Source organism: Suricata suricatta, chromosome 6 (assembly GCF_006229205.1).
Source record: "Suricata suricatta isolate VVHF042 chromosome 6, meerkat_22Aug2017_6uvM2_HiC, whole genome shotgun sequence".
Lineage (NCBI taxonomy): Eukaryota > Metazoa > Chordata > Mammalia > Carnivora > Herpestidae > Suricata > Suricata suricatta.
Window position 1 is genome coordinate 14556008 of NC_043705.1, and position 13809 is coordinate 14569816.

General features: G+C 40.1%; 1 protein-coding gene across 2 annotated transcripts; it reads right to left on the minus strand.

Annotated features, from left to right (window-relative positions):
• Window positions 1-460: 460 nt before the first annotated feature.
• On the minus strand, window positions 461-13454 carry ZFP62 (ZFP62 zinc finger protein). 2 transcript variants are annotated; one of them, XM_029941897.1, is made up of 4 exons: window positions 13377-13443; window positions 11608-11637; window positions 8442-8491; window positions 461-4317 (listed from the first exon to the last, which is right to left on the minus strand). In XM_029941897.1, the coding sequence occupies exons 2-4, from the start codon at window positions 11634-11636 to the stop codon at window positions 1544-1546; spliced, it is 2853 nt and encodes a 950-aa protein (XP_029797757.1). In that variant the 5' UTR covers window position 11637; window positions 13377-13443; the 3' UTR covers window positions 461-1543. The 2 variants fall into 2 exon arrangements, with proteins under 2 accessions (XP_029797757.1, XP_029797758.1); XM_029941898.1 differs by lacking the exons at window positions 8442-8491; window positions 11608-11637 and having other exon boundaries at window positions 13377-13454.
• Between the last annotated feature and the right edge of the window lie 355 nt (window positions 13455-13809).

The window sequence follows — 13809 nt, forward strand, 5'->3', positions numbered from 1 at the left end:
CTAGCTAGAGATTGCTCTCTTATAAAGAGAGTAGATTTTGGAGACAGAAAGATAGGACTAGAATTCAGCCTCAATAGGCAGGCCTCACCTGGAGTATTCTTCAACAGCTTACTTAATTCTCAGAAGACTCTCCTTTTACCCTTTGAGTTACCCGGTGAACACAAATATTTTGTTAAATCCTATGTGTTCCCAAGAGAATTATTTCTGTATGGTGACAGTTCAGTCCCACAGCCTGCCGATTCCCAGGAGCTATGATCCAGCCCCAGTATGAGGATCAATCCATTTTGCACTCCTCCTGGTGGAGACACCACCTAATTTCTTGTGAAGCCTGAGCTATTAGCCCCATGGTATAAGTCCCCAGGTGCCTTCCCTGATTTGGATCTGGTCTAACTTACCCCACAAAGATATGACACACAAATGGCTTTCTCTGCCATACTGTTCCATCTAAAGTCAGTCAGAGTCTATTTTTGAGGAATTTCTTTATTGGAGTTACACCTTACCTCACCAGAACCATCTGGCTCTTCATGGCCAAGACAAAGTGAGCCCTGAACATAGTATTCATAACATTTTACAACAGACAATACGCATGTAGTGCATGAAATCTTTACAATAACAATCAAACATTTAACAGGATTATTAAGGAGCATGAATTTGTTCCAATCCCTCTATTATCAACTGCTACTCAGCTTTTTAGCTCTTGCAATAAAATGACCTTCTCAGCATTCCTATTCATAGGAATCCCTGAGTCAATTATTTTTGTGCAGGTGCAAATTCATGTTGAAGACCTTTTCAATTAGTTATGTAATGTGCTGAATTTCTCTCTATGGTAGAACCTTTTATTTATTTGTAGCACAATGTGTGAGGTTTCCACTCATCACACTTCATCATTCATTGAGGGGTCTCATTTGAAAATTCTAAAAGTTTTCTCCATTCAACCAGTGAATCACAACATTGCAATGGCATAATCCAATCAGCTTGCATTTTTAATGACTCTATTTCCTGCTAGATTCAGGTTTACATTTTCCACTCTCCTACAACAAAACCCAAGTTTGTTTCAAAATTTGTCATCACCCCTCACAAATTATTCAATTACATCAAACTTCTACTTCACGATCACTACCCTTAAATATATATCCCCTGAAGCCTATCTCTCCCTGAATCTGCCTGTTGAAGGCCCTTCTTATGTTTTTTCCACTGCCCAATATATAATTGGGGTTCAAAGCTATAGCTGAATTTCCCATTTCTATTCACAGAACTTAACCAAATACGAACTTTCTGATAGTGACTATATGACTTCTAAGTGAAGTCCTTTCCTCATCCATGTGCTTCATGTCCAGAAATGTCTGCTTATTTTGAAGGATTTTCAAATATTCTGTCACTTTGATAGGTTTTATCCCCAGTATAAACTATTTTGTGTTCCATAAAGGCTCAACTACCTTGACATTGTAGGCTTCCTTGCTGGCTATGATTGAAGATCATACTGAAGAGTACTCAGCTTCATTTATACTATGTAAATTATAAGCCATGAACAAATACCTCATATTCATATGATATTCATACATTCATAAGGTTTTTCTTCCATTTGAGTTGAGACTTGGTAAGCTCTGCCTCCTACAGATATGCTCATCTTGGTCCCATCCAGAGCATTCCCTCCATAATGAGTTCTCTTCTGTGATGTGTCACTGTGACTTCCCACATTTGTCACATTTAAGGATTCCTCTCCAGTATGAGTTCTTTTATGCTTGGTGAGATTTGATCTGATATTAAAAGCCTTCCCACACTCATTACATCGGTATGGCTTCTTTCCAGTGTGGATCCTTTTGTGTTGGTCAAGAACTGATCTATAATTGAAGGATTTCCCACACTCACAATTATAGGGCTGCTGTCCACGGTGGACACTTTTATGGTTAATAAGACTTGAGTGTGAGATGTATGCCTTCCCACACTCATCACATTCATACGGTTTCTCGCCCGTATGAATCCTTTTATGCACTGTGAGGCCTGAGCTGTTCCTGAATGCCTTTCCACACCTATCGCATATATAAGGTTTCTCTCCCGTGTGGATCCTCTTGTGTTGAGAAAGGAGTGAACTGTAATTGAAAGATTTCCCACACTCGACACATTTGAAGGGTTTCTCCCCAAGATGGACTCTTTTATGGCTTACTAGAGTTCTGCTTGAGAAAAAAGCTTTCCCACATTCATCACATGTGTAGGGAGTCTTGCCAGGGTGGGTACTTTTATGGTTAATAAGGCTTGAGTGTGAGATGTAGGCCTTACCACACACATCACATTCATAGGGCTTCTCCCCCGTATGGATTCTTTTATGCACTTTAAGGCTTGAGTTGTTTCTGAAGACCTTCTCACACCTGTCACATTCATAAGGTTTCTCTCTAGTGTGGACCCTTTTGTGTTGAGAAAGCAGTGAGGTGTAATTAAAAGATTTCTCACATACATCACATTTGTAGGGCTTCTCCCCAAGATGGATTTTTTTGTGGTTTGTAAGGGTTCGGTATGTGATGAAAGCTTTTTCACACTCATCACACTTATAGGGCTTTTCCCCAGGGTGTACACTTTTATGATTTATAAGGCTTGAGAGTGAGATATAGGCTTTCCCACATTCTTCACATTTGTAAGGTCTCTCCCCAGTGTGGATCCGTTTATGTACTTTAAGGCCTGAATTATTTCTGAAGGCTTTTCCACACTCATCACATCCAAAAGGTTTCTCCCTTGTATGAATCCTTTTATGTTGTTCAAGGGCAGAGCTGTAATTGAAAGATTTCTCACAATAGCTACATTTATAGGGCTTCTCCCCAAGATGGATTCCTTTGTGGTTTTTAAGGCTAGAGCGTGAGATATAGGCTTTCCCACACACATCACACTTATATGGTTTTTCCCCAGTATGGAGCCTCCTGTGGACTTTGAGGCCTGAATTGTTCCTAAATGTTTTCCCACACAAATCACATACATAAGGTCTCTCTCCAGTGTGAATGGTTTTATGCTGAAGAAGAAGTGAGTTATAGCTGAAGGATTTTCCACACTCCTTACATTCATGAGCTTTCTTCCCAGGGTGAATGCTTTTATGAACTGCCAGGCCTGAACTATAGCTGAACGCTTTGCCACAGACGTCACACTTGTAAGGTTTCTCTCCTGTGTGGATCCTTTTGTGCACTATAAGGCCTGAGCTGTTCCTGAAGGCCTTCCCGCATTCATCACATTCATAAGGTTTCTCTCCAGTGTGGATGACTTTATGCTGAATGAGGAGAGAACTATAATTAAACGATTTCTCACACTCATCACATTTATAAGGTTTATCTCCAAAGTGGATGCTTTTATGGTTTAGAAGTGTTCTGCAAGTAATGAAGGCCTTCCCACACTCATCACATTCATAAGGTTTTTCGCCTGTGTGGATCCTTTTGTGGACCCTAAGGCCGGAGCTATTACTGAAAGTTTTCCCACAGATGTCACATTCGTAGGGCTTCTCCCCTGTGTGGATCCTTTTGTGGACTCTGAGACCAGAGCTATTCCTGAAAGCCTTCCCACACTCACCACATTCATAAGGCTTCTCCCCTGTGTGGATCCTCTTATGCTGATCCAAAACAGAGCTATAATTGAAGGATTTCCCACACTCATCACACTTACAGTTCTTCTCTCCAGAGTGGGTGCTTTTGTGGTTTATAAGGCTGGAGTATGACATGTAGGCTTTCCCACATTCCTCACACTTGTACGGCTTTTCCCCAGTATGGATCCGTTTGTGGACTCGAAGGCTTGAGCTGCTCCGGAAAGCCCCTCCACAGTCATCACACTCATAGCGTTTTTCCCCAGTGTGCATAATTTTATGTTGAACAAGGCGGGAATTGTATTTGAATGATTTCCCACACTCCTCACATTTGTGTGATTTCTTAACAGCACTGGTTTTCTGCTGCGGACCACGACGAGAGTTTCCATTAAGGTTCTCCACACATTTGTCTTGTTCACTGTTTATCTGTTCTACAGAGACAGTCTGGTGTTTTGAACTTGGATGTAAGCTTTTCTCAGATGCTTCATCTTCCTGTTCCATCTTTATATTTGCTGTGTTCTTGGCTTTGCCAATCTTTTCCCTGGTGCCAGTTTTGTCTTCCATTATCCTTTTTCCCTCCGGATTTTCCAATTGACTCTCTACCTTGCTATCCCAATCACAGGTTTCACCAACCTTATATTTCTGGATATGATCCCTGTGAAAACCTTCCACTTTTGGCCACACAGATTCTGCATTTCGATCATTTTCATACTTTTCAGTTGATTCCTCATCCTCAGAGCCCTTCGTCTTCAAATGTGACACTAAACCAAGAAAATGAAAAGGATACCTGTTCATTTTGTTTAGAAGAAACTCGAAGAGTTACATCCAAATTCACTCACTCACTTGAAAAATATTTATTGACTGTATACTGTGTGATAAGTACCATTTTTAACCGCAGGGGATACAAAAGGGGACATGCCAAAATTTCTACCCCTGAGGAGTTGATATTAAAATGTTAGAGGCTTGGATTTTCAATGGAACAAAGAGTTTTTCTATTCTTGCATAACAGTTTTGCAGGTGGGCAAGTGAAATGGGTTGAAATGATGTACAGAACCACAGATGTTGATTGGTTTTTGGAAACTAATACCTAGTCATGAAAAAAGTCAGAGGTTAGAAGAAATCTCTGAATAAGCATAAACAGAAATATTAATAAGACAAAAGTTAAGAAGACATAATCAGCAGAACTAAACAGACAAAGCTAAAAAGAGAGAAGAAATCAGTACCTAGGTGGAGGTATTGGGGAGATGGTAATGAAAACATGAAGACAGTCATAAGACATGAGAAAGAAAGCAAACTGCAGCTTCCTGGCATTGGTTTGGCCTCCTCGACTCTCCCTTCAAGGAAAACCTGACCCTGGAAAGTGGGCAGTCAGGGAGGAATTCTACAGGGAAGAACATGCTCGATCCAGCCTGCCAGGCAAAGATGCACCATTTCCACTTTATGAACAGGCTAACAGCAGTCAGAGCATATCAAAGACGAGAAGCTAAAATGCAAACCACCTAGCAAAGGAAATACTACTACCTGGATTCAAATACTTAACTTCATGATCTCAAGATAGTGACTTAACCTCTTTGTGCCAGTTTCCTCATCTGTAAAATGAGGGCAATGGGGTTGACATGAATACTAAATGAGATAACATATATAAAGTGTTGTGAACAATGCCGACTACTTGGTGTTACATGAATAATTATTACTTCCTATTGAGGTCAGGTTATTTGATTAAGACTGGAACCTAGGTATAAATCACAGGACTCAGGAGAGGCAAACTCCTTCCTAAAACAGATTTTAGGGCTCAAGCAGGGATTCTCTGTTCCTCTTGAAAGCCCTCTACGTGTCTCTAATACTTTGGGCAAAATAGTTCATGTTGCTGAAATGCAAAGGCTGCTGGGCAGGCAGTGGAATTCTATAATCATCAACTGCAACATATCTTTTATCAGGGACTATGCTCCATTCATTCCCTCTGGCCTTGGCCCATCTGACTCTATTCATCTTCAGCCCTCAGGAAAGATGTTCAAGTTCCTATAGCCATAAAGCCAAATCCTCTAACATAAACATAAAAGGGGCACCTGGCTGGTAAGGCATGCAACTCTTGGTCTTGGGGTAATGAGTTAAAGCCCCACATTGAGCATGGAGACTACCTAAAGTTAAAAAAAATAAATAAATAAACACAAAAATTGCTAGAAAAAGAAACAGAAAAGGAAGAGCTATAAGGCAGGACTAGGTATTAAAACATACCAAAAAGCCTCTATATCTAAAGCAGCATGGTAACAGCGTATGGACAAATGGAATAGAATAGAAGGTCCAGAAATAGTCTTAATATTACACAAAATCAAGCATATAAAAAATGTCAGATCAGATTATTGAGGCACTATTTAGAATAGTGTTAGGATAACAATAAAACCATTTGGAAAAAGATAAAATCAGATTCATTATTTATACCATAACTCAAGAATAAACTCCAAATGCAGCAGAGCTCTAATTATGAAAATGTGATGCCATACAAATAGTAGAAGGAAACATGAGTGAAAGTTTCTATAATCTGATTACAGAAAAAAATTGCAAACTGTGAATCATATACAATAAGAGAGGATTGATAAATTTTATAAATACAAATTACATTGGCAAAAATGCTATAAGCAAAATTGAGAAATGGCAAAAATGAAAGAAAATATTTACAATGTGCATCTTTTATAGGGGCTAATATCACTCATACAAAAAAAATTTCAAAAGTTGAAAAATATAGACTAAAATTCCTATAGAAAAAATGTGCAAGAGACATGTACAATTCACAAAAAGAAATATTAAAATGTCCCGCAAACATGTTTTCAATTTCACTCATAAGAGAAATCCAAAGGAGAACTACATAAGATACCATGTCTCATCTGTCATATTAAAAGCTTGACAATATACTCTATTGGTGAGGCTGTGGTGGAAACAGTCACTTTCATATATTAATGGGAATACAAATTGGCATAACCACTGTTGAGGGGCATCTGCCAATATCTGACACAACTGTGTGCATTTACACTTCAATCCAGAAATCTCAGAATTTATACTGAAGATCCACTTCCAATAAAACAAAAAAGCATATGTGCACAAAGCTATTCATGGTAGCATTATTTGTAACTACAGAATTTGGAAAACTACCTAAACATTGGTGGTAGCATAGAAGATCGGTTAAATAAACTATGACACATAATTGCAATGGAGTACTAAAAAAAAAAAAGAAAGAAAGACAGAAAGAAAAGAAACATCTCTATAAATTGATTGAGAGGGAGCAATTTCCAGGATATAATGTAAAGAGAAAAAAAGCATACATGCTACATTTTATATAAGGAAGAAAAATAAGTAAATGAGCATATATCTGCTTATATTTACAGTAATGAAGGAAGTCAGAAATAAGTAAAGCCCCATTACCTATTAAGTGGAGGAGTGGGAAGAACAGTGACATACGATGAGAAGAGAGATACTCTAAGTACAGCTTTTTGCACAGTTTTTACTTATGGAAGCATGATAATGTGCTGCATATTCGAAGAATAAAATTAAATCAATGAAAATTACAATAAGGAAAAGCAGCTAAACCAGAAAGCAAATGGAAACAAATGATCTCATTTGTGTTTTACATGAATAATTTAACCATAGGAAGGGAACAAAAAGAAACAAACTAACCCATGTAACGTAGGCACACAGTCATCACATAATATGTGACCATATACTATATACTTTCAGTCTTAGGCTGGAAGGGGTGGTAGGGAAGTGCTGAAAATGATAATTTTTAAGCAGGTTTGTTTTCTGTAAAGGTATGGGCAAAGTAATTTTTAAAATTTTTGTTACTACTTTTTAATGTTTGTTTATTTTTGAGAGAGGGCAAGTCAGGGAGGGGCAGAGAGGGAGGGGGACAGAATATCCAAAGCAGGCTCTGTGCTGATAGCAGAGAGCCCAATTTGGGGCTCAAACTCACAAACTGTGAGATCATGATGTGCACTGAAGTCAGAAACTTAACTGACTGGGCCACCCAGGTCCTCTTATGGCAAAGTAATTTTGAAACAATTTTAGATGTGGTAGGGGACTGAGTAAATGTGTTGATTTAGTTGCAAGCCAAGGCTCTCCTGGAGGAAGAAGAGACATAAAAATATGGTCTAGGGAAAGGCAAGAACCCATGGGGATGAATCAGAGATCAGTGTGAATTCAAGATTTCTAAATTGTGAGTGTGTGTGTGTGTGTGTGTGTGTGTGTGTGTGTGTATTCACATGTATACATACATATTCCCTAGCTCTCTGCTGAAAAGCCAAGAAGCAAAAAATATCTTAGTGGTAATAAGCACATAGAGCACCCTGTTCTTAGTCTCTACGACTACTACATACTAAAAGGAACCAGAGCTCCTCAGAGAAATGGCAGATGCTAGGCTAGGGTAGGATACACAGAAGGTGAGTTGGGGCATCTTGTTATGCCAACAATAAGATGCTTGAAAATGACAGGGTATGTAGGGGCACCTGGGTGGCTCATTTGGTTAACTGTCCAACTTCAGCTCATGTAGGGGCACCTGGGTGGCTCAACTTCAGCTTAGGTCATAATCTCAAGGTTTTTAAGTTCAAGCCCTGCAACGTGCTCTGTGCTGACAGCTCGGAGCCTGGAGCCTGCTTCAGATTCTCTGTCTCCCTCACTCTCTCTGCCCCTCCCCTGCTAATGCTCTGTTCCCTCTTTTTCTCAAAAGCAAATAAACATAAAAAAATTTTTTTTAAATGACAGAGTATGACATAAGACCACAAGCCAGCCTGACCACACAATTTAGGCTCCCTAATAATTATGTAGAGTAATGAATTACACACCATTGAAAATAGGATTTTGTGAGTCCATACATAAACAGAGGAGAGAAGCCACTTACTTAGAGCAGAATGCCAGGGCCAGTTGGTATATATGTGGAAAACAGTAGAGCTGAAAAAAAAATTAGTATTCTGCAACTATTTGAGCAAAGATTGTATGAGGGGAGATGGATTCTAAATCAAGGGGGGAAATTTTGAGAAGGGCAGTACATATGATCTTAAAATATTCACCCCAGACTAAAAGGGAAAAATAGTAATTACAAAGTAGAGGAATTAGACAATGTCTTGACCAAATGTTGTAAATTAATATCATCAATGGTGGTAGATGGACATTATGTGCTTCCAGGAGTGACATCCTGAGGATACAACACCTATGAGAATGCATCACCCAACAGTTTGCCAACCTTTGTGAGATAATATCAAGGAATCAGAATTCATTTAGGATGATATGATAGAGCACTGTAGCTATGTTAGAAGTGTCATTTTTTTTTTAGACTGGAAGTATGTTAGAATGAAATGGCACGATGTCTGAAATTTCCTTTCAAAAACTTTAATAAAGAAAAAATACAAAGGGAAAGGTGAAACAAATGTAGAGGAATCAAAATTATTATCGAAACTAATCTACGGATGTATGGAATTCATTGTACTATTTTACTTTCTTGTGTGTTTAAATCTTTTCATAATAAAAAATTAAAAGAAAAAAATACCAGAGAGAGAACTGAGTCCTGAAGTCTGGGAGGAGATTATAAGCCAATCAAGACTCACGTGCCCTATCAAAATACAGGCGTTTACACAGAGCTACAAGAAACAATCCCCAAATCTGTATGGAACCACAAAAGACCCTGAATAGCCAAACAACCTTGAAAAAGAAAGGCAAAGGTGGAGGCATCACAATTCTGGACTTCAAGGTATATTAAAAAGCTCTAGGGGACAAAACAGTTATGATGGTGACATAAAAACAGACACACAGATCAGTAGAACAGAATACAAAACCCAGAAATGAATGCACAATTATATGGTCAATTAATCTTTGCCAAAGCAGGAAAGAATATCCAAAGGGGAAAAGAAAATCTCTTCAACAAATGGTGTTAAGAAAACTGGACAGCAATGTGCAAAAGAATGAAAGTAGACCACTTTCTTATACCATATACAAAAAAAATTCAAAATGGGTTTGAAAGACCTAAATATGAGACCGGAAACCATAAAAATCCTAAAGAACACAGGTAGTAACATCTTTGACATCAGTCATAGCAATTTCTTTCTAGATATGTCTCCTGAGGCAAGGAAAACAAAAGCAAAAATAAACTATTGGGACTTTATCAAGATAAAAAGCTTCTGGACAGTGAAGTTAACAATCAACAAAACTAAATGGCAACCTACAGAATAGAAGAAAGTATTTGCAAATGACCTATGTATGGATAAAGGGTTAGTATCCAAAACATATAAAGAATTTGTAAAACTCAACATCCAAAAACACCAAATAATCCAATTAAAAAATAACAAATGGGCAGAAGACATGAACAGATATTTTCCCAAAGAAGACATACAGATGGCAAAGAGACACATGAAAAGGTGCTCAACGTCACTCATCATCTGGTAAATAAAAATGAACACAATGAGATACCACTTTACATCAGTAAGAATGGCTAAAATTAGCAACTCAGGAAACAACAGATGTTGGGGAGGATGCAGAGAAGAGGGAACATTTTTGCACTGTTGGTGGGAATGCAAACTGGTACAGCCACTCTGGAAAACAGTATGGAGGCTCCTCAAAAAGTAACAAAGAGAACTAATCTATGATCCAACAATTGCAGTACTATGTATTTACCCAAAGAATACAAAAATACTAATTCAAAGGAATACATGCACCCCCAAGTTTATAATAGCATTATCTTCAACAGCCAAATTATGTGAACAGCCCAAGTGTCTGTCCACTGATGAATGGATAAAGATGTGGTGTATATATACAATGGAATACTACTCAGTCATTTAAAAAAAATGAAATCTTGCCATTTGCATTGACGTGGATGTAGCTAGAGAGTATTATGCTGAAATAAGTCAGTCAGAGAAATACCATATAATTTCATTTCTATGTGGAACTTAAGAAACAACACAAAAGAGCAAAGGGGCAAGAGAAAGAGAGAGAGAAACAGAGAGAGGGAGAGAGAAAGAATGATCAAGAAACAGACTCTTAATTAAAGAAAATAAACTGGTGGTTACCAGAGGGGAGAGGGGTAAGGGAATGAGGAAATAGGGGGATGGAGGGATGATGGGGTTTGCACCTGTCATGATGAGCACAAGGTGATTGTATCAAAGTGTTGAATCACTAAATTGTATACCTGAAACTAATATTACACTGTATGTTAACTAACTGGACTTTGAATGACAACTTAAAAAAAAAAAGACTGATATGTTAGCTAAGTCAAGTCATATTCTCTTTGACGCTAGAAAATAATCATCCCCAAAGCACAAATGCTGTATAGAATGGCTGGAAAGGCTTCAGTTCTTAACTATTCTACAAGCTGGATGGGAAATTCCTCTCCAACTCCTCTCTAGTTGTCAGCAGAAGCATGACCCAACAACCTGGTTATATCAGTCAAAAGTACTAGCTTTAGAAAGTTATCTGCTCCTTCCAAATTACACATCCTACCACCTCTGAACTCCTCGGGACTTGTTCATGTTCTATCAATGCCCAAAACAGACTCTGCACACATTAAAAACTTGCCCTTAATTCTTGCTGCCCCTGCCTGAAAGAGTCAAAAGGCCCTTCTTAAGAGACTGGACAACTCACAAAAGAATTGGTGGCTTGCTTAATCTGGCCAAAAAATCCTGCCTATTAAAAGGCTGTAACGAGCAATGCATCAGGAGCTACTCTAGATTTCCAGATTACCAAACATATTTCACAAGTGTATTTGCTATCAAGTGTCATACCTGGATTCTGCACCTTAAGTTCTTTTTATATATTTGGTTTGGAAATGACCAAAAAAACAAGACACATAAACACAAAATGCTTACCACTTCAGAAGAAAGAACACCTAGGAAACTGCAGAATGAGACAGATGAAAGATGGAATCAAGGAGTACAGATGAAAAGAGAGAGAATATGGTGTGTGCTTTAGTCATTACTGCATTTAGTGTATGATGAGTTGGTTCTATTGCTTAAAAGTAGAAATAAGGATTAAAGGTGATTTTTCCTTAAAGTAAAAAATGAAATAGAAAATTCTCATACCTGGTAGTGGTGAAGAGATTTCTAGTCATCCTGAGGAAAAAGGTAAGCAAAGGAGATTCTGAAAGGAAGACTGAGTGATTTTTCTGAAGCTAAATGAGCAGAGACTGGCTGGAAGGGTGTCATTAACAGAATTAGATTATTAGGCTAGCATAAGGCTAAGCATCATAAATACAAGTTCCAGGAGAGAAAACCTAGTTGGTTTTATTTTTTCTTTAAACATTCTACATGAAGTGTTCCAATAATGATTTGGCATATTTAACAATTTATCAGTAACTGGCTGAGTTAATGTAAAACAAAAATTATTTTGACTGATCTCTTCTTTAAAAATCTTGCTAGTTGATGGGGGGAAGGGGAGAGGGAGAAATGGGTGATGAACATGGAGGAGGGCACTTGTTGGGATGAGAACTGGGTGTTATACGGAAACCAACTTGACAGTAAACTATAATAAAAAAATAAATAAAAACCCTTGCTAAAAGATGTCCTAGAGCATCACTGAGTGCACCACTGATGAAGTCACAAAATATTGAAAACAACCCAAATGGCTCCAAATAGATCTAAAAAATTGTGGAATATTCAAAACATCCAAACAATAGCCCATCTGTTACCAAAGTGCTGTTCTGTTGTTGTTTTAAAAGCTCTTTGCATTTTGATGATCCTTAAAATACAGTATGCAGATACAGATATTTTGGAGCATACCCTCCCTATCACCTGTGTGAAAAAGGGGAAACTAACTACATTCATATTCGCCAGTATTTGCATAAACAAACGACGGTTATACTCAACCTAACAAATGTAACTGTCTAGAGGTTTGGGCATGGGAAGATGACAGAACTGGAGCAAACCATTTCACTACTCACTGCTTATATTGCAAACATCTGAACCATATGAATATTAAATATATTAGTAAACGTATTTAAAAACGTATTAACAAAACAAAACCCTCGGGCTTTCAGGAAGAAAACACCCTAGTGGCTACCTAGTCTAAACGTTTTAGAGCAGTACACCCAGCCCTGGCACTTCCCGTTCATCTTTCACATCCCGGTTGTCCCGGAGTCTGGAAGCCTCTTCCAAATTCCCCTACCTAGTCAACTTCTCAACTTTCAGAGCCCTAGGCAAGCACCCTCCTCCGGTCGTACCCAGTCTGTACACCGGTGAGCTTCCGCAGAGCAAGGGTCTGGAAGTGCCTCCCCGGGGCTCGATCTGCACCTGCGGCAGGAGCCTCTCAATATCATCTTCCCAACTATGGAAAGAAAACGGGAGCGGGGGTGGGAGTAGGAGGTGGGGGGCGTGTTGAAGCAGATCACCCCTAGGGGTCCTTCTAACGCTGGCAATCCCTCTCACGTCCTAGGGCCAAACTTAACTGCAAGGGGGTACACACCAGGGGGATTATTTTAAAGGGTTCAAGTCCAGGGCTCTCCTCCGGCCCGAGAAAGAAGCGAATAGTAAAGAAAGACAAGAGCCAGGCCCCAGCCTTTCTCCGACCACTGGGCAACCCCAACTCGGCCCCGGCCGCTAGGAAGGCCGGAGCTGGAGCCCACAGAGATACCAGCCTGTTCTATCCGCACGCCCCACACCCCTAGGCTGGCCTGACGTCTTCCCTCTGCTCCACTCCCCTTGAACGTGTCTCCTGAGGTGTATATAGAGAGGGGGAAACGCTTCCTTCCATACCCCGCCCGAGACCCGAGGGGCAGCCAAGACTCGGCCACAAAGGGCAAGGCGTGGCAGGCGAAGGCCGGGGGCGAGAGGCGGGCGGCCGCGGACTCACGTACTGGCTGTGGCGGCGCCGCGGGAGCCAGGCCGCCGGCGGGACAAAAGCGCGGACGGCCCAGCCGGAAGGGCCTGCGCTGGCTCCAGTGCACTTCCGAGTCCTCTCTGGGAGGCCGGAGGACGGACTCGATGATATTTTGCTGTTCGGGCACGTGACCGAAGGGCGTGGGCACGGAGGGAAGCTTATTTCTGCACGGCCTGGTAGCGCGCTTGCGGTCGCAGCCGGGAAACTGCAGGCGAAGCTCCCAGTTTTTTGGACTTTATATTCCAGGGTGGGGCAGACAGTAAGGCAAACGAGGGGCTAGGTAGAATAAACACCTAACGACTTCTGTATCTGAACACGGAACACTTGACGAGTGAGGCGCGGTACCGACGCCGGGAGGAGGCGGAACGGAGCGGAGCGTCGGGGCTGTGGGCTCCGTCTGCTGCCTCCGA

Coding starts and splice junctions, on each gene's coding strand:
- ZFP62 (XM_029941897.1), bottom strand. CDS start 11,636: ATGACTAGAAATCTCTTCACCACTACCAG. Junction 8,492..11,607: donor AATCTCTTCACCACTACCAG/GTATGAGAATTT, acceptor TTTTTTTTTCAG/CTCTACTGTTTTCCACATAT. Junction 4,318..8,441: donor GCCCTGGCATTCTGCTCTAA/GTAAGTGGCTTC, acceptor TTCTTGGTTTAG/TGTCACATTTGAAGACGAAG.